The sequence below is a fragment of the Mesocricetus auratus genome, unplaced genomic scaffold (genome assembly GCF_017639785.1).
Source record: "Mesocricetus auratus isolate SY011 unplaced genomic scaffold, BCM_Maur_2.0 Super-Scaffold_6730, whole genome shotgun sequence".
NCBI classification, from domain to species: Eukaryota; Metazoa; Chordata; class Mammalia; order Rodentia; family Cricetidae; genus Mesocricetus; species Mesocricetus auratus.
The window spans coordinates 16,396,108-16,416,584 of record NW_024429184.1 but is presented as its reverse complement, the minus strand read 5'-3'; the positions used below and the strand labels follow the sequence as shown (position 1 = coordinate 16,416,584).

The 20,477-nt window shown below is 38.5% G+C and overlaps 1 protein-coding gene across 17 annotated transcripts in view; it reads left to right on the top strand.

Moving 5' to 3' along the window:
• The window catches only part of Unc13b (unc-13 homolog B), a 219,848-nt gene that overhangs the window by 110,577 nt on the left and 88,794 nt on the right, over positions 1-20,477 (top strand). For 11 of the 17 annotated variants that reach the window (XM_040739468.1, XM_013119610.3, XM_013119609.3 and 8 more), the window contains one exon: positions 4,553-4,787. In XM_040739468.1, coding sequence (XP_040595402.1) covers positions 4,553-4,787 — 235 coding nt within the window. Of the gene's footprint in view, positions 1-4,552; positions 4,788-10,739; positions 20,476-20,477 lie in introns of those variants that run through there. The other 6 variants (XM_021232223.2, XM_021232224.2, XM_040739427.1 and 3 more) reach the window with 1 other exon arrangement.

Genomic DNA, 20,477 nt, shown 5'->3' with positions numbered 1-20,477 from the left:
GAATGTCTGAGTACTTCTGTGGTTTGAGTCCTGAGTATTTCTGCTGCTAGAGAACTGCTCCAAACAGCTCAAGAAAGACCAGAAATGTTAAGATTCTCAAGTGGAAAAAAGTAAGCAATGAAGAATATGTGTCATTTCTCTTTTGTTTTTTCTCTGACCAATAAAATGCTAGTGTTTCGGGAGTTAAAGACAGTGACCAAATCCAAGAGTACTATATACTGGAGTGCTGTAGCATTCAGTATTTAATTCAGTTTTCTTGAGTGTTTTCTGTGTGGTTGGAGGTTTGCTGCAGGTTAAATGACCTTGCTTAGGCTACATTTATCTTCTGTTATTGCCTTTCATGTGCTTGCCAAGTCAATTATCAATTTCTCAGTACATATATGTATGTATACATACACAAACACATATATATCTCACATATACATATCAGGTATATCATAAATATACCTTTTCATGATGCCATCATTCTTATCTGGACTCTAGCAGGTATTCCCTTCTTGCTCCACTTTTAGTTTTTGAGACAGAGTTTCTCTGTATAGCTTTGGAACTGGAACTCACTTCATAGACCAAGTTGGCCTCACACTCACAGAGATCCACCTGCCTCTGCCTCCTGAGTGCTGGGATTAAAGGTGTGAGCCACCACAACCTGGCTCTTCCTCCACTCTTACCTACCTACATCTCCATAAAACTTTCCTTCCTTCCATATCAGGAAGTGAACTTCCTTTCCTTCTGAGTCATATAGTGCCTGGCTTATGGTGTTTTCGTGTAGTAACTTCCTTGAATAAAAATTCAGTATTTGACCCATATCTTCATTCTCTCATTTAGCTAATATATATACTTAATCTTCTGTGCTCTTTAGACTTCCATGCGTAGGCATTCAGTATTTTAATGAGCAACTGTTCTCAGCCTTTTAATTTTTCATCTTTCAAATAAACTTTACCATGGGATTTTTCATTAAAATTTATCTGTTTTTGAAACATGGCCTAACTATGTAACCCTAGGTAACTTGGAACTCTATGTAGACCAGTCCTCAAACTTGGGTGTGCGGCTTTCTAATTTTTTCCCTTAAACTAGCTCACAAGTCCCTTTGGCTGAGTAGCTAAACTTGAACTCAGCAGTTTTCTTTTTTCTGTGAAGCCCTTTTCTCTTCTAGGTCACATGGTACTGAGGGGCAGTGGCTGACACACTCAAACACAACTTATTTAAACTGAAGGGCTTACCTTTTCTTTACTTTCCCGTTTTAGTTGCTAGTTAGCTTTGGCTGTGCCAGAAGATTGAGCGTGGTATAGGAAAGAAAGGCTGTTCTTTCCGTTTCTCTTTATCTCACCTCACTTTGTGTTCTCTTCCTCCTGATCCTCCTGTTTACCATACTCTTTCCAACCTTCTTTTTCCTATGGTATTTATTTGCTTTTTGTTTCCTTAGCATACATATGTTGTTAGCTAGGCCAGGAGTGTTGGCACACTATTCAATCCCAGCTCTCACAAGGCAGAGTCAGGAGGATCTCTGAGTTCAAGGCTAGCCTAGTCTACATTTTATGTTCTAGGACAGTCAGAACCGACTACATAGAAAGACCCTGTCTCAAAAACCAAAATAAATACATAAATAAATGAAATATTGTTAGTCATTAGGGAAAGATATGGAACATTCTCTTCCCATGGCCTAGGGGGGGAAAGCAATAAACAAAAAGCAGAGCATTTAAGAGTACCTGGTCAGATGTGACCAAAAGAAAAGAAAGGTTATGTAAGCAGTTACTAGCTTTGTCACATGAACTCTCAACTCTGGCTACACTGCTCTTTCTGCCTCAGTCAAGAGGCAATAGTCTCTTGTGGCCTCTGGAAACACAACAATCTCTACCTGACATACTAATACCCTCATTGTCAGGGTTCAGGAGACTATGGCCTCTGCCCCCTCATCCATATGCATGAGTAGTCCAGTACTGACTTCCTCAGACTTCTGTGAGTTCAGAAAGAACTACCCCTGAGTTGGTATATTGGTTTTGTCTCTTGATCCTTTTTTCTGGTCTTCAGAATAAAAAGCATAGGAAGGGCTGAACCCAGTGCCTCCAAGTCTGTTTTCCTAATGTCTTCAGAATGCTTTTAAGTCTAATGTTGTGTGTGCATGTGTGTGCGTGTGTGTCTGTGTGTTTTCCTCCCTTTTCCAAGATAAGGCCCTGTAGTCCTGGCTTTCCTTGAATTTACTATGTAGACCAGCTGGATTTTGAACTCACAAGAAATCTGCCTGCTTCTCCCTCCCAAGTGCTGGGATTAAAGGTTTATGTCACCACAGTTTCAGAAGACTTGTTTTAACTGTTGAGTGTAACAATGGTTGCTGGCCATGGAAAGTCTCATTCTCATTCTGATATTTTGCTGTAGTTTGACTACAACATTCTCTGTCTCTGTCTCTCTGTGGTGTGTGTGTGTGTGTGTGTGTGTGTGTGTGTGTGTGTGTTGCTTTTTGAGATAGAGTTTCTCTTTGTAGCTCTGGCTGTCCTGGAACTCACTTTGTAGACCAGGCTGGGTTAGTCTCATACTGAGACCAAATTGCCTCTGCCTCTGCAGGACCGGATTAAAGGCATGCACCACCACATCAGCTGCAACATTCTCCTTTATTAATTTTTTAAGTGTTTATGTTAATATAAACTTAGTACACTTTTTTCCTAAAAAATCCTTGGTGTCCCTAACACCATCCTCATTCTTTCATCCTAAATTCAGATACAAGAGGTTATAAGATCATCTTATTCCTGTGCCCCAACTATCCCCACAAATGTGATTTGGATTTCAGTTCTCAAATGTATTTATTTCTTGCTCCTGTTTGTTTTAGTGGAATTATTATCTGTGGACCAGCATTGAAGCCCAGGAATTCTTTCCTTATCACTGTTTGTTTTTCAAGTTCTTTCTTTTTTTAATCAAAACCATTTTTTTAGCTATTAAATTTTGTTTTATATCCTGACCCAAACCCAAAATTAAGTTCATCTGGCCAATACTTCTGTTCCTTTGTTTTTTTTTTTTTTTTTAAGACAGAGCTCACATAGTCCAGGCTGGTATTGAACTTGCTATGTAGCTGAGAATGGCTTTGAATTCCTAATCCACCTACCACCACCTTGTAAATTCTGGAGTTACAGCTGTATGTTTCATCAGCTCTGTATTTTTGATGTGTATTTGACTTTGTTGGGTCTTTGCCATTTTTGCTGTGTGACTACAAGCCCAGATTTCCTGCCCTAGTAGAAGTTTGATCATGTAGTTTTTGGGAGATTTCTGCAGCCTACACTGCTACCAAGATTATCTTTCAAAATTACTAATATGAAATGTCCATTATATACTAAAAGGTATTTCCATTCAGGAATGGTGAGTGTTTCTTTTCTTCATGGTGAGCCAAAGAGGAACATGGCAAAAAAGAACATGTGGACCCTTTGTAATCATACACACATGGGTATAACATCAGACACAGCTTCTCTGTAATGTAGTTTATATACAGTTAGGGTCATTCCTTCCCAACCACAGTTTTTGTTTGTGATGGTGGTTGTTTCAGTTATCATTAAGAAAAACTAGCTGTCAGTTGCTGGTTTGAAAAGCAAAACTAATTTTGGTCACTGCTACTAAGTAAATGTGGATGCTTTGTCAGTGAGAGTGTGGATAGATTTCTTCTCTCAGTCTGTGCTCAGGATTGGAATTCTGATAAGAATTGTTAGGAAAACTTGGTATTGCAGCAAGACATTTCTGCTCTTCTTAAACTGCATTTAAAGCCTTTGACTAGACCCGAAAACCCTGGCCTTGGCTGTCCTGATTTCTAGGACCAGTTCTTATTTGTCTCAGTCTATGCATTTTAAATCCTGACCAACTTTAAATTAAAATTTATTTTCTTTTAAGACATGGAATAGGCATTTCCCCCTTGCTCTCTCCCCTTTGATAATCACAGAGACCCAGAATCTATGTGAGACATTTCAAAGCAGAGCTTAATTAGGTTATGATAACTAGAAAGCTTAAAGCAGGATTCCAGAGAATTTTGTATTGGGAAATGCAATTTAGGTGTTCCTCTAAGAATCAACAATAAAATGAAATTGCCATTTCTTATTTGATAGGAGAGAGACTGTTTTGCATGTTTTTTGGTGTCACTGGACTTCTGTGCAGCTCAAATTTTACTCTTATTCTTTTTTAATGTTTTTATTTAAATTAGAAACATGCATGCTTCAAATGTCAATCCCAGCTCCCTCTCCCACCCCTCCTCCCTTCTCCCTCTGCCAGCCCCCCTTCTGCCCCCAGCCCAATCCCCACATCATTCCCCAGGGAGGGTGAGGCCCTCCTTGGGGGGATCTCCAGAGTCTGTCATTTCATCCAGGGCAGGACCTAGGCCCTTCCCTATGTGTCCAGGCTGAGAGAGCATCCCTCCATGTGGAATGGACTCTCAAAGTTCATTTGTATGCCATGGTGAACACTAATCTACAACCCAAGGCCCTTATTCTTAAGCTTCCATTATATGGCTACCCAAGTTAGAAGCAGGAAGCGTTCTGAAGAATTGCATAAAACTGGGGTGGTTGGTCTGTTTTTTCTACAGCTTTTGAAGACCCTGATAGTGCTGTTGATGACCGGGACAGTGACTATCGCAGTGAGACCAGCAACAGCATCCCTCCTCCTTACCATACAACTACCCAGCCCAACGCTTCTGTTCACCAGTTCCCTGTGCCAGTGCGATTGCCACAGCCGTTGTTTCTTCAGGGCAGTTCCCGGGACTCTTGCAATGATTCTATGCAGAGTTATGACTTTGATTATCCAGAGCGTCGGGCCCTCAGGTCGGTATTGATCCAGGTCCCATGGTGGCAATTGACAGACAGGCAGGATCCTGGTACTTTGATGGAGGTGATAGTGGCAATGTAGCAGTAAGAAGCTAGAAGCATTTTATGTAGGTTCTTGGTCTTTCTCCCACACACTTACATTTAGACATTTCCAGTAGAAATAAATGCTTGTCTTTGTGATCCTATCAGTGAGGACATGCCTAACTGGGGTGGCTGGTTGAAAACAGCAGGAGAATCTTTGAGTTCAAGGCTACCCTGGTTAACAGAGCATGTTCTAGGACAGCCAAGGCTACACAGAGAAAGCCAGTCTTTAAAACCAAAAAGAAAAGAAAACAAACAAACAAACTGTTCCTCCTATTCCATTTCCTTTTTGGATCAGTAATTTTACCAAACCATTTACTAAGATTAAAACAAAGAAAATGACTAGTATAAGTTTTTGAGTAGTCTTTCCTGTTTGAATATTTCCACAGAAGCTTCATAAGAAGAGCAATTTAATCTTATTATAGAAGATTTGGTATTTTTTTTTTTTTTATTTTTACGAGACAGGGTTTCTCTGTTTCGGAGGCTATCGGTCCAGCCCGGCCTCGAACTCACAGAGATCCGCCTGCCTCTGCCTCCTGAGTGCTAGGATTAAAGGTGTGCGCCACCACCGCCCGGCAAGATTTGGTATTTTTGCTGGAACTTTATTTTAATTCATTTTATTAGGTACATAATATTTATGTTTAAATAAATTAAGGTACAACATGGCATTCAGCAAACAATCTCCCAAGCACACACATGGTCTTTCTCTAGCCCATCTCCTGCCTGTCTCCTAGTTCCCTTGCTACTCCTACATTCTATGTACTGTTCTGTAGACTATTGTCACATATTCTGAGTATAAATTCATTTGTGCTCTCCATTCCCCAGAGTTTTAAAGATTATTTCAGCTTAAAATTTGGGGAAATAATACAGCAAATACTCATATCCTTGTTGCTTAGGCTTATTAGTTACATTAACGCACAACCATATTTATTTGTTTTTATTATCACTAATATATTCATCTACATGTGTTCTTTTTCCTAACATCTTACAATAATTTGCAGACATTCTATTACATCACTAGAAAGTACTTTAGCATATAGCTTCTGAAGTGATTTTATCTTACATAGCCTTAGTGCTAAGATAATACTAAGAAATTTTATAATACAGTGGCATTGTCTAATACACAACATTTCCCAGTTCTCCTAGTGTTATTTGTGTGCATTTTTCCTTTTGCTTTTTCAAAAATTTTATTGTATTTTATTTTGAATCAGGGTCTCATGATGAAACTAGTCTTGTATTTTTCATTCTTAAAAATAGTATTTTTTCTTTTTAAAAATGATTTACTAATTTTTATTTTATGCACATTGGTGTTTCACCTGCATGTATATCTGTGTGAAGGTGTTGGATCCCCTGGAACTGGAGTTACAAACAATAGTGATCTGTCATGTAGGTGCTGGGAATTAAACCTAGATCCAAGAGCAGCCGGTGCTCTTAACTGACCTGTCTCTCCAGCTCCTATTTTCCTTTTTAATGTATGATCAATCTAGTCAATCTAGTCAAGAATCATGAAGCATTACATTTGGTTTTCTTTAGTCTCCTTTAACTTAGCAAAATTCTTTGCTGTTTTTCCTATAGCTGTGTAAGACACTTTTTTTTTTTGAGGAATCAAGGTCATCAGTTTTGAGAATGTAATTTAATGTGGTCTTATTTGATTGCTTTTTTGTGTTTAGAATCAGTTTAAAATTTTTGGCAGAAGTACTAGATAGGGTGATATTTTCATTATAGTTCACCAAGCAGTACATACTTTGTCTTATTATTAGGGACACTTTGTTTGATGTCTTGGTAAAGAAATCTAGTATAAGCTGTATTGCTCCCAGTGTAATGATACTTGCTCATTTATAATGAATTAGTATCTGGGATTATGTTCCTAACAACTTTTACCAATGATTTTAAACATATATCAATTCTTGCTTGAATCATTTATTTTATTGGTGAAAGATTAGTTATTTTAAAAAATTATCCCAATTTAGCTGATAATTTTGACTTTTAAAATCCTACCAGATCATAGGGATGATCTCACCTCACCCCTATTTCACCACATTGTACACTGGTGAGTTTTTATTTGGAGCTTTAAAACATTTTTCTACCCACTAGACAATATCAGAACCTAGTTTGCTGTCAGTGTTGAAAATATTTTCATTGAAGTTTCCTTGTATACCAAACATGACATGGAGGTTTCAGTCTTCATATTCAGAATCTAAAATGAAATATATTAGAATTGCACAGAAGTTGGCAACTACTCCTTATTGGTTTATTGAATAAATGCTTGTGTTTGGTTCTGGAAGTTGCCAAGGATTGAAATTTGTGCCTTGTGCATTCCAAGACAAATACCCTGCTGCAGAGCTGTCTCCCAGCACACTTTGCACTTTTATTTATTTATTTGTTTGTTTATTTATTTATTTATTCTTTGTGATCCGATGCATTTAATTAAAGTTGCTTGCATGAACATGGGTGATAGTTTATTTAGAGGAGATTTGGCAACTTACCAGTATTGCTTTTTATTTCATTTTACTCATTTGCCTATTTTAGGCTGCAGGTTCTTTTTTTTTTTTTTTTTTTTTTGGTTTTTACGAGACAGGGTTTCTCTGTATTGTTTATCCGCCTGCCTCTGCCTCCCGAGTGCTGGGATTAAAGGCGTGCGCCACCACCGCCCGGCTAGGCTGCAGGTTCTTGATATACTGCCTAGATAAGCCTTGGAACCTTAAGTTCAAGTGATCCTCCTGCTTCAGCCTCCTGAGTAGCCGCCACTGTGCTGAACGCTTACACGTTTCATTCATTCGTGTTACTTTATACTATTTTAAGGTAGACAGTATCAAATTTTGTTTTACTTTTGCCCTTCCCTGTGTGTGTAAGCATTAGATGCACAGGCCAGCACCAACCTAAGTGGCTGCATATTTTTGTATTTGGACAAATTAATTTACCTAGTCATTACATTGTCTTGTTCATATCCCTGGTTGTTGATATAATAAATAACACTTAGAAGAGTATTAATGGTATATTTTAAGTTACAAATTATTTCTCTAAAAATTTTCTATAATTGTTCTCATATAAGTTAAAATTTACTTGTATCATTTTATAAAATGAGATCTAAAAGTAACTACCCTATTATTTCCAACATAGGAAAAGCTAAAAGGATTTTTAAGTAAACACTGAGACAGAGTCTCACTGTATAGCCTTCACTAGCCTGGCCTAGAACTTGTTTTGTAAATTAGGCTAGCTTCAGAGCACTGAGATTATTAGGCATGTACCATGCCTGGCTATTACAGACATTTTTTTAAACTAATGTTTTGAAATATTTCCCTTAGAAAGTTTGGAAGAGTAGGTGGGGAGATGTTTCAGTGGCTGAAGCACTTGCTTACTGAGGTAAGGTCCTCAGAATTTAAGTAAAAACTGGATTCAGTGACACAATGGTAGTAATCCCAGTTTTTTATCCCCACCAGGAGAGGAGAGGCAAAGACAGGAGAACCAGAAACTCATAGGGCAGCAAGCCTGATAAACGCAGCAGTGACCAGTAAGAAACCCTGTTTCAAGCAAAGACTGACATCCGAGGGTGTCCTCTGACCTGCACCTGTGTTTGTGCCACCTGTGTGTCCACACACACACACACACACACATACACACACACACACACACACACACACACACACACACACACACGCATTATATATAAATGGCAGGTAGAAGAGATGACACTGATATCATTAATTATAAATACAAATACAGTTAATAGAAATAGTCGTAAGTCCTTAGGTTACACAGTTTTTTAGTAAAACAAATTTAAATCCTCCAAGGAACAAATGTGTTTTTCAGGAAAAATAGAAGCATAAGAATAAATACATTTACTATAACTATGACTGTTGATTTATTTTGGAACAATAACTATTTCTCCCATGTTAGAGTTATGTTTCGGTTGTTTTGGGAGAACACTGGAGAGTAATGAAACTGTTTGAAAAAACATGTTGTTTAAGCTGGGCATGGTGATGGACATCTTTAACCCAGGAGTCAGAGGCCATCCTGTTCTATATAGCAAGCTCCAGGACAGCTAGGGCTACAGAGTGAGACCCTGATTAACAAAAAAAGGGCGGGGGTGGGTGTCAGGGTGTTTGATTTCTTTACTTAACCATTTTACTTAGGGAATCCTGAATAACGGGAATTTTTTGTGTAATTTCATGTGTGGCAACTGAGTCCTGTGTTCTCTGTCATTTTGGCAAGGCAGTTTTTAGTGTTGAAAGGAAGACTTTCAGTGGTTAAATGACCACTTTGTGCTTCATTCCTAATACTTTCTTTCATTTTTGTTTGTTTAGTGTTTTGAAATAAGGTCTCACTACATAACTTTGGCTGTCCTGGAACTTGTAGACCAGGCTGACTTCAGACTCATAGAGATCTGACTGCCTCAGCCTCTGCCTTCTACTGCTGGGATTAAAGGCATGCACCACTATCTTGGCTGTATTCCTATTTCTTAAGTAAGTGTCAGATATATAAAAGAACATACTAAGATGAAAAACTACTAGACTTTAGACCCTGCTGTTTAGAAATAAAGCAGGCAGTCTCCAATCCAGGTGAATAAAGGGTCAGCTGGTTTCTTTACTTACTGATTTAAAGTGGATTTTGCATTAACCAGCAAGAGGAAGGATAGTCCTTTATGTCCTCAATGCCTTTGAATTTCACAAACAAAAAATTACAATGCTTTAAATAGTTTGCTTGTTTGGTGTTACACTTTTGATAGCTGAAAGTTATTTTTGGAATGTATATTTTTTTCTTCTTAAAAGATACACATTTGGCTATAATCTATATACAACCTCAAATATAACATTCAGCAAGTTAACATTTAGATTTCCTTTAGACTCAAACAAATTTAGGTTTCTTGAAATCTTTTAATACTTTTTTTGGGTGTACTTAACAGTTCTAAACTTGGGCATTGTGTATTCAGTATGGATATTGATAAAACAAATAAAAGAAACTGAAAAAATAGCAGTGATAAATGGTAACAAATGAAGCTTAAAAATTGTTTGTAAAGCTGTTGTTTTTCTGATGTAGGAACGCTTTGTACTGACACAAGATCGGTTGACACATGGATTTCCTTTTCATGTTTTTTCAGTTTTTTAAAACTGTATTTGCAGTTTTAGTATTGTAAAGTAATTGAACAGCTATTCAGTCTTATTACTTATTTCTTCCTTTTCTCTGTCTCTCCTTTTTTATTTCTCTTATTCCTCCAATTTTACCTTCTTAACATCAGACAAGACTGGCAGGCTAAGAATAGCAAAATTAGGATTATTTCAGCTCTTTCTAATGTTAATTATGAAAAGAAAGAAAATAAATATGAGGAGATGAATGGGAAAACATCACAAGACTTTCTAGAAAACAGTGATATAAATTTGAAGGCATTAGGGCTAAAAGAAAAGAGAACCTTTTCAAAAACTGATGGCATCTCTAGCCAACAAAAACAGCAAGAGTACAGTGTGAGAAAGATATCTCCTAAGAGCAAGCACACAGAACCTTCTGCTTCCCTTAATTTTGATTGTAAGCATGAAGCATCTTCATTTTCCGGATATCCTCAGAAATATAACACAATAGATAGGAAGAGAAAAAAATTATTATACAGCCATTCCGAAGATAATGAAAGATGGCATTATAAGACCAAGATTGATTCCAAATGTGCATATCCTGGTACTGAGAATTTTGGCCACTGTCACATTGAAAAGAAAGAACTAAACTATCCAGTTTTGTGCCCTTACAAAAATGGATTTGTGAAAAACAATACCTGGAACATGAACTTGGAAAGCCATGATTATGATCTGCCCAATTGCTTAAGGAACTGTGCAAACTCATCTGGATCTAATCACTCTGTCACTGATTTTACTCCATTAGATATTCTTGAAGATTCTACCAGCAGTACTTCTGAAGAACTTCTATATTCCCCCATTTCTGATGAACAGGAAACCATGTCACCAACATGGCATCCATCCAATGTCCATCATATGGGAAACTTTTCTGAAGAATATTATGAGGCAAATTCAACATTGCCATTACAAAGGATGGGCTGTGATGTAAATGCAACTGGAGATTTGTTCAGATGCTCCATGGAAGATATGGCCCCTTCCTCTATCGAGGAACCCAAAGAGAACTTCATTGACACGATGGATGAGCTTCAGTGTTTGGTAGAAACAGTGTCAGAATATTTAGATGAGAAGGAAGAAGAGATTAATAGATTTGGTTCCCTTTCAAAAACTAAAAAAACACATGAACACAATACCACTGTTGATAATGCAGAACGAAAAACACCTGAGAATCAAACATCACCTTTAACTGTTACCCAGAATTCCATGGCCAAGGCCATATCTTTTCCTGAGCTGAATGGAGTAAAATGTGCTGTTGGTTCTTTATTCAGTTCATTAACAGAAAAGGTAGGTTCAGGCACAAAGCATCTTACAACCTCTGTGGAAAAACTGGTTCATTTAGTTCCAGAGAAAACAGAAATTCTTAATCAAACAGAGACAGTTAATTTGGGAACTAGCCCCAGTGCCGACTCAGTATTAGAGAAGGATCTTTCCACACAGTCTTTATTATCCTCTCAAACACCTGATGATAAGGATGCTGACAGACATGGCAAAGCCTCTGAGGATGAGCACCTGGGTGAAGAGACTAAAGGTGTAAGCTTTCAGGACGGCACAGAAACTATGAGAAAGAACTGGGCTCCACAGAGTCAAAGTTCCATTATGAAGTCTGTTTTCAGCATGCTGAATCCATTAAAGATATTTTCTGAGAAAGAAGAAATCAAACCTGAAGCCCATAGCAAAGCACCGAGGAAGGAAAGCTTTGTTGTGTGTGCTTCAGAGTCAAATCAAAGGGAGGGCGTTCTTGACAACCAGAGTAGTCTTGTTGCTGTAAACAGAAATAAAAGAGAAACTACAGATCTTCAAATCCAAGTAAGGGAAGATTTGCTGTCCTTAAAAGTGACTGATGAACCTACAAACATAGCTAGTAGTACAAGTAAGGAACGTGATTTTGAGAACCTATTGGATGGAAAACCTTGTGTAGATCTTTCTCTGTTACAAGACCAACCAAAACTAAGTGCCAAAGATACTAGGGAACATTTTGATATATCTGATAGTACCCCTGAAAATCAAGAGCCTTCTGCAAAGTCATTAGAGGAAGATAAAGTTACCAGTGATGATGATTTCCTTGAGCCACTCAGAAAATCATTTAGTCAGTTTCTGTTTACTTCTCCTGGGACCTGTCAAAAGGAAACTTTGTCTGAATCTGTAAAAATTCTTAAGGCTGAGGAAGATGGACAGAAAAGGGGTGGTAAGAAAGATGAACATTCGTTTTCATTTAGTGGAAAACTACGTATTCCATTTTTCAGTGTCCTTAGCCATTCTGAAAAGCATCAGAATGTAAAAGAGAAAGGAAGCATTTTTCCTTTGTTTAAATTTCCTTTCACTGACAGCCCCAACACTGCTAATAACCAGACTTTTCACAGCTCAGTGGCAGTCACTGATAAAGAGATCCTACAAGATAGCCACATGGACACTAGGCTTAGTTCAGTAAAATCTAGTCCATTTCCAGATATTCATAATGATCTAGAGAAATTGGGTAATACTGAGGAATTCAATAACAATGAGCAAATAAATTGTCCTGAAGATGTTGAACTTAATTTAGTAAAATCTAGTTCATTTTCAAATATTCATAATGACCTAGAGAAATTTAATAGCATAGACGAATTTAATAAGAGTAACCAGATATGTTGTTCTGAAGATGGGAAGTGTAATACAATGAGGTCTGACTCACCCTCTAGTATTAATAGTGATTTTGGGAAATTTGGGAGTTTAGAGGACTTGAGCCCCAACAACCATGCAGCAGTAGAACATTGTGGAAGAGCTGACCCTGACATTATGCCTAAAGAACACATAACTTTAGAGCTCTCAGAAGAACTTGAGAATCTTACACAAAAAGGGACATTTCCCTTGATGCCAGACTCTTCACTGGAGCTTATTTCTGCCATTTCAAAGCCCATATTGGTTAATGACATTAATGAAGACAAAGTTGAAGATAAACCTTCTAAAAAAGAAACCCAAAGAGTGTTCCCTTCTGACCTTTTAAACAGGTTTACTTCTCAAGAAAACATACCTAGTCACCAGGAATTCAATCTGAAAAATGGCTGTTCTCATCACAAGATTAGTACCTCAAGCCCATTACTCTATGGAATAATTAATTTGATATCAAGCAGCGGTGCAAATTATTATAATCCAAATGAAGCAAAGCTCATGTCTTTAGATGACACAAAATATTTGGATGGAAGTAAGCATTTATCCACAGATGAAGTCCTTGTTGATTCATGTATGACTTCTGAGAACCAGAGGAGCCAGGTAGAAAACAATGAAACTTCTAGTTTCATAAAAAGTTCTTTATCGTTATCTCAAGAAACCATCCCATCATCTAATGATTGGGTTGATAATCATCTTTTCCCGCCTGCATGGAAAAACCAAGAGTGTACAAAACATTGCCCTTCTTCTGAGAACATACTCCATTGTACTGAGCAGGGTCTCTTAGAGAAGTCTTTGGCTAACAGGCCAACACCAAACAATATTCTTGAAGCAAAACTTCCCAAAAGATCAAACAAGTTAAGTTCTCCGGTACTAAATACTAACATTTTAAATTATCAGGGTTTTGATGAGAACTATTTTGAATGGGATCTTGATATAAAAGATTTCTCTAAAAACTCCAGAAGACTTCAACCAGTTTATCATCTATTGAATCAAAGTACATTCCAATCAGCAGATGCTTTCTTGCGGCCTGACTCAGAAAATCCAGTAATAAATTTGTGCCAAAAAGATCAAAATGCAAATATCTTTGAGTGGGGCACAAATTCAAACAGTGTCATTTCGTGTGACTTACCATATGAATCATCCAACCAGCTAGCATTTAATGACGGTTACTTATTAAGAGGTGATATGTGGGCAGCCAGCTCATTATACAGAAACTCTGGTTATCTTCCAGTTAATGAGACCAAGAATTCACTAGAAGAATTGCCCATTGATTTAAGTTACTCTTCAGATTATGAGAAAATTATGTATTCTCTACTGGAGCAAGAATCATTAAGAATGGATGAAAACTTTATCTTTTCAAGTTTTGGTTATGAGTACCAGGAGTGGTTATCATGTCTTGAAAATGGAGTTTGGTGTCCCTCAGAGGATGGGAATTATGGATATTATATGTTTCATGATGGTCAGTATATATACTCTCTTCTAACGGATTCCACTGGGCAGTATGTATATTTATTTATACCTGATTACTATTATCATGAATATTTGAAGTATAATTTACGAACGGATGATCTTCCAAGTACTATGTTAGATGACAGTATTATTTCTGCCCATAGTCTTGAAGTTCTTAACAAGGAAGATGATTTAGTATGGTATGTTGAAGAAGAACCATTTGAAGATCCTCTTGATTTATCTTTAAGCTGGCCAAGAAGTGAGAGGTCATTGTATGTAAATCTAGAAACCTTTTCTCAAGTGCTTGAATCAAGTTTTGACCAAAGGGATAAACCATTAGATTTTTCAGGCTATAATTCTCAAAAATTTAAAAGAGATTTTAGATCTTTTGTAGGGAGACCCTATGGCTTGGAAGACTTTGAGTGTATATTGGATCTTAGAAACAAACCTGGAGCTGTGAACAATCATGTATTAAATAGAGGCCAAATTATAGAGAGAGAGATGAAATGGCCTTTAGATAAAATGTCATCAGCTCACCTTTCCAGGTTCCATTTGCTTCAGCCATCTTCTGAAGAAACTCCCTCTTTAATTCATCCTGAAAGTAAGACTGAAAGTTCACAAAAAGAAGAAACATCATCAGTGAACAAATTGACACCTGTATTTTCTGTTTTGGGTGCCTTAATTAGAAGTACTTTGAATTTTGACAAGAGTGAATCTGTAGAAGCTTTGGTCATGCAGAAAATAGGTCAGCAGTCAGAGTTAGCTGAGCCCGTATGTGATGGTCTTCAGTCATTAATCTCAAGAAAGCAATTGCCATACAGCTTCACAAAGGACGAAGAAAGTCAGCCTGAGGATTTGGAGAGGCTGGCGGTATCCAGTGTTCAGCAGCCAGAGTCCTCTGACAACGCAAGGCAAGAATTTCCTTTACATAAAAATGGGCATACAGAAAAAGAAAGTTTATTAAGATCTGATTTTCAAGTAAGCCAAACAACCCTTAAAGCTAAAACAAATGTAGATGATGTTAAAGTTACTACAGCAAAGTCTTTTTCAGATCCTCTTGTACCACAGCTTAATAGGGATGAGCATAAGAACTGTGAGCTTCCGCAGGACCAGTCTTCCAAAGGGTCTGAGAGAACTTTGCCTAAGAGTGCATTGAAACACCTTCATTGGGAGGAAGAATCTTCAGCAAGTACAGTGGCAAATGAAAAACAGGCATCTGGAATTTTGAACCTTTTTAGAACTCAAGTGAATAAGGAAAAATCGTCAAACTTGGGAAAGAATTGTGATAAAGGTAGAAACATTTCATCTCAGGAAAAGAAAGAGTCTTCTGGCATTCCAAATTTTTTTGGTACCCTTGGGGATTTTTTGAAAACCAATGTGTCTCCCATACAGACAACTGAAAATAGGTCTGTCTCTTTAGTGACTGATGAGCATGAAGGCAGGTCAAGTCCTAACTCTGTACATCTAGTGCATCAGGATACTGGAAAATTTCCTCCTGTATTAGTTTCCTCAAAAAAGGTTAGAATTAGAAGTCTAAACAAACAGACCACTATTGATGACAGTGGACTAAGTGAGTTATCAACCAGGGAGCTGCAGAGTAATGATTTGAATGAAAAAGAGGTACCTTTCAGAGACCATCAGGTGCAGCAATCAGCAAGTCCACCTATCTTAACAGATAGTCCCAAAGAGTCTCCCAGAGGCTATTCAAAAGGAACTGGTGCCATATCTGTAGGAATAGAAGATCTGAGGAATAATGAAAAGTGTTTTGATGCTCTGAGCAGAAGAAATACAAATGAACAGGATCATTTTCCTAGCAAAGAATGCAAATTTTCAGCTGCTACATCCCCATCCCAACGGGAGCTTCCAACCAGAAAGAATATATTTTCTTTCTTAACTGGATCTGAAAAATCTGAGAACAAAGCCCCACCAGCTCTCCCAAGGGGAAAATCTCAAGTAGAAGGACTCTTCACACTTCCTTCCTTTTTCTCCACCACTAATTTAAGCATCAAGAAGGGTACCTCTCGAAACAGCTCTGCTTTCAGTTTGTTTAACTTGTCCTTTTTGGATGAGAAGCAGCAGGCCTCTGAGGAGAAGCAAAGCCTTTCAACTGTTGCTCCAGTGATGGCCCAACCCTGTAAGCAGCCAGTTGTTTCTGTAGACACTAGAGATACAATGAAGGAAGGTTCTAACAGTCATGAAGAAAGCATAGTCCAGAAAGTAGTTCACAAAGAGCAAATGGCTCCTTGTGTATCCGTTTATAGCACCACTAAGCTTACAACCTCCTTTTCAGATGAGCTTGTAGAGGAAACCCAGGGAAAAGTGAGTTCCAGTAAGGAAGAAGCAGAAGGAGCAACTGCTTCTGATTTTCAAACGATTCAGTTGCTAGACAACGTTGTTCCCCCTTTACCAGAATTTCAGGAACAAGCCCTGGGCGTAGCTCCTCATGAAGAAGAGGCTTCCCATCAGGAAACCTTCCCCAAGGACTCAGAGGCTAAGCCTTTTCCTCATGATAATGGTTTCATTGAAAAACTCAATGATTTAGATGTTTGTACTGTACACCAAAATGAAAGATTTACCACTGACCCATTGAATTTGCCATTGGAAAATGCCTCTGATAGTCTCTCAACACAGACCCTGGATTCACCTTCTACTTCTCCAGGGCCAGGGCATGCAGGGCTCCTCTGGAACCCAGATGCAGATAAATCAGAAGACAGATCTGTATTAGGCTCCAAAGTAGAAATGCTCTCAGGGTTTGTGACCAAAGTAAAATCTTTTTCTGGGTGCTTAATTGAACAGCCTAAGACTTTTTCTGAACTTTTTTCTACTCCTAAATCTTCAAAGAAAAATTCCTTTTTTTCTTTTTCCTCTGATGCATCATCTCAGCCCCTCAAAAGTGAGTTTTTTGGAATTTTCAGAAGTTCCAAACCAGAGACACATAAACAAGAGCCATCTGTGCCTACTTCATGCCTTCAAAGTGGTTGTTCCAGAGACACTATAGGATCAGTACCTCCAGAAAGCTTGCACAGACAAGCTGCCTCTGCAGTACTCAATTCAGAATCTTCTCCCAGTGGCTGTAGCATTACTGTGTTTGGTGCAAAGACAGAATCAGATACCTTGACAGATAACCCTAAACCAACACCTGAAATGGAGAAAAATAATATTCCTGAAAATATTTCAGAACCTCCAGGTTTTGAAGCACTTGCTCCATCTTCTGTTTCAGAGGATGATGCAGGGCAAGGAGTATTATCTTGGAGTGATGAAGGAGACATGGGGATGTTGCAGGGCACAGACACAGAGGCATCATTGGAAGCAGAACATATTTTCCCTCCAACACAGCTCCAGCCAGATTCTGCCTGTATTTCTGGAGAGATTCCCCCTTCAAGCCAACCACTTCCCGATCCAGAGCCAGAGCTGGAGATCCAGACAGCTGGCACAAACCAAGAGTCCTTGGGGCTTGCAAGCTTTTCTGTAGAATCCAGTGCTTCACTGTTTGATGAGGCAGGAGTCTGTGGGACTACCACACTGGAAACACAAGGGTATCTTTCTTGTCCTTTGCAAGAGGAACCTGAGTTTTGTGCCAAAGAACATTCTGGTATACTTCATGCCCAAAAAGATCCACCTGAAGCCCTGCAGGAAACAGAGCAGCCAAGACCTCATTTTGAGATTCCAAACATGGCCAGTTGGGCAAAGTTTCCCTTCCCATCCACTCCTTCTGACCATGGGAAGACCATGAGTTCAATTTTTAACCCCTCTTGCTCATCTGGTAACATGGCAGCAGAAACGGGCTTACTGTCAGGTTTTAAGAAGTTATCCACTCTGTTTGAAGGCACTAGTGAGGGGAAAGGGGGAATCCTGGGAAATGATCCAAAACTAGTTTTCAGAAAGAAACTGGATCTTTCATTTCCTTGGTCAAAAGAAAATAAAGGAGACTCCAAGCATATGCCTACAGAATCTTCTCCTCCAGTTTTGGTTGTTAGCAGGGATCAGGACCTTATTGCCAGCAAGGCAAACCAAGTTTTGGAGTCTTCTCAAATACCTAGTGCTAGTCCTGAGCCAGCTGGCATATGTGCTCAGCCCTCTAGGACCACTGAACAGTTGGAGGTCAAGCCAAATGACTTTGCTCATGGGCTTTCAAGATATGGTGAAGTTGAAAGGCAGCTGGAGATCCCAGCATCTGAAGAACACCGGGGTGCAAACAGCGATCTATCTGGATCTACTTGTCCTTCAGAGACATACAAGGAAGAGCTCTGCACTATCTCTGGGCTGCTTCAGCCGGAAAAGCAAGAAGAGATGCCTGCTAGCACTGGCTCTGTTCTGAATGTGGGACAGCTAGTCATTCTGGAGGATGTCAAGGAACCAGTGACCAACAAAAGGCCTGTTCTCAACCCAGGCATCATAAATGGTTTTAAGGAATTGACCATTTATGATGCAGATGTCTAGTGGTAGACTATCATAGCTTCCTTTTTGTCCATCCTGTGTCTTTCCTAGCACCTGAGTTTCATGCTGTTTAGGGGTTAAGTGACAAAAACTAATGTGTGGCATTTTTCTAGTGCCAAATTCAATTAGTGATCAAGGAGCAACTAGCATAAAGGAAAGAATATTTGCATAGTCTGGTTTATTTTGCCTTTTATCAAGTGGAATGGAGAGGACAGGAAGAGGCAGTGAGTATTTAAGTGGTATTATTATAAGTATATAATCAGATAGGATGCTTTCTTGGGTCTTAGACACTTATAGTAGTTGGGAATAGTTGTGGTTTTCTTGTTTTGTTTTTTTCTAAGTCTTCTAAGGCGTCTCCTTAGTGGCTGTGAGGGTATAAAGTAAAATACAAAGTGCAAAGGATGATTTAGGATTATATGTATTCCTATTCCAGATGGATTTGTAAAACTTCTAGGGTCATATAAGCTATCACAGTGCTCTGGATAGTTATAACAAAGGATAACCCTGGGTTGCCATGATACTTTACTCAAAGCTGTAGTTCTTATGCTGCTGTTCTTTCATCTGGAGTGCTGAACAAGGTCCATCTGTAGAGGTTGCTGCTATTGCCTCTGAGCGTAAGCACTGCAAGTTTAGTTTAGGAATGTTACTTTGACCTCTGACCCAGACATATCCAAAACATTAGATCTACTTAGACTGATGAAGAGTCAGAGAGAGCACATTTATCTACTGAGAACCCTGACCTGATACACATTCTGCTAATATGTACTGAAGAATCAGAAATCTGCCTGAAAATAGCAGGTAACTGAGAATACTCATAGGAAAAATCTCTTTGGAAAACAACAATTCTTTTAATCTGACCAGAGGTAAATATAAGACCTCAAGTTAAAGACTTGACTCTAGAAAAAAACAAAACCAATTCTCTTTGCATAAAAGCTTTCCAGCAGGATACCTACTAGTAAGAAAACCAGAACTCAACTTGGGATTGAAATGTCCAAATGGGCTGACCTTGTCTCACTCATTTCCAAGTCCATCCGTCTTCATTAAGACTGAATCCATTGGAAGATGAGCTTTATAGTTCTAGGGAGTATCTTGATAATGTTCTTGACAGTCATAATCACAGTTATTCTCAGCTACAACTTCTAACTCTCATAGCAGGGAACACTTCTTTCTGTACATGGGAATTCAGGTGATGGAGCAAGGACTGAACTGGCCTCACTTGATAGATTAGTCCTGATTTTAGGGAGTAGGACTTAGTTCACTTTATGTATGACTGAGTCTTGACCCAAGACAGACTCAGCTACAGATGGATGGATTTATCTTAGGGATATTCCTCATGCCACTAATGATGTCACTATTGCATTTGTGTTGGTGAAACCTAGGGAATTCCCCCGCAGAATTTCTTAATCCTGGTCTTCATCTCCTAGTGACTTCCATAGTTTATCCTGCAGCCTATAGGAACATGCCCCTGTGCTGTGCTGAAGCCCAGGCGCACACACTGTAATTGCAGAGGAAGTAGTAAGGACTTCTTTTATTAACTAATAGAAGGGAGTGGAGCTTATTTACTGCACTTTACTATGTAGAATTTGGGAGACTTTAGTCACAGCCACTGGGAAACTTTCTTTAGAAGGCGGAGTAAAGAGTTTCATAAATAAGCAGCAGGCCATTTTACTCTTTCTTCATTCTACTGACAGGTAGCAATTAGGTAAAATATTCTTTGAAGTCAGGACTGAAGTCATAGTTGAAGTGGTGTCAGCAAGTTTAGTATGTTGTCTTTTGTCCCCTTTGTGATTGTGCTGAATGACTAGAACAATTTTTCTAGATTCAAATGTTTGCCCTTGCTTCCTAGGAATCTATTTGTGCTTATTTGTGCTTTATCAATTATTAGTTCCCAGGTGTGTCTATATTTGTGGTCTGGTCCTCAGTTTGCATTTATTTACTAGTTTTCTTTTCATTC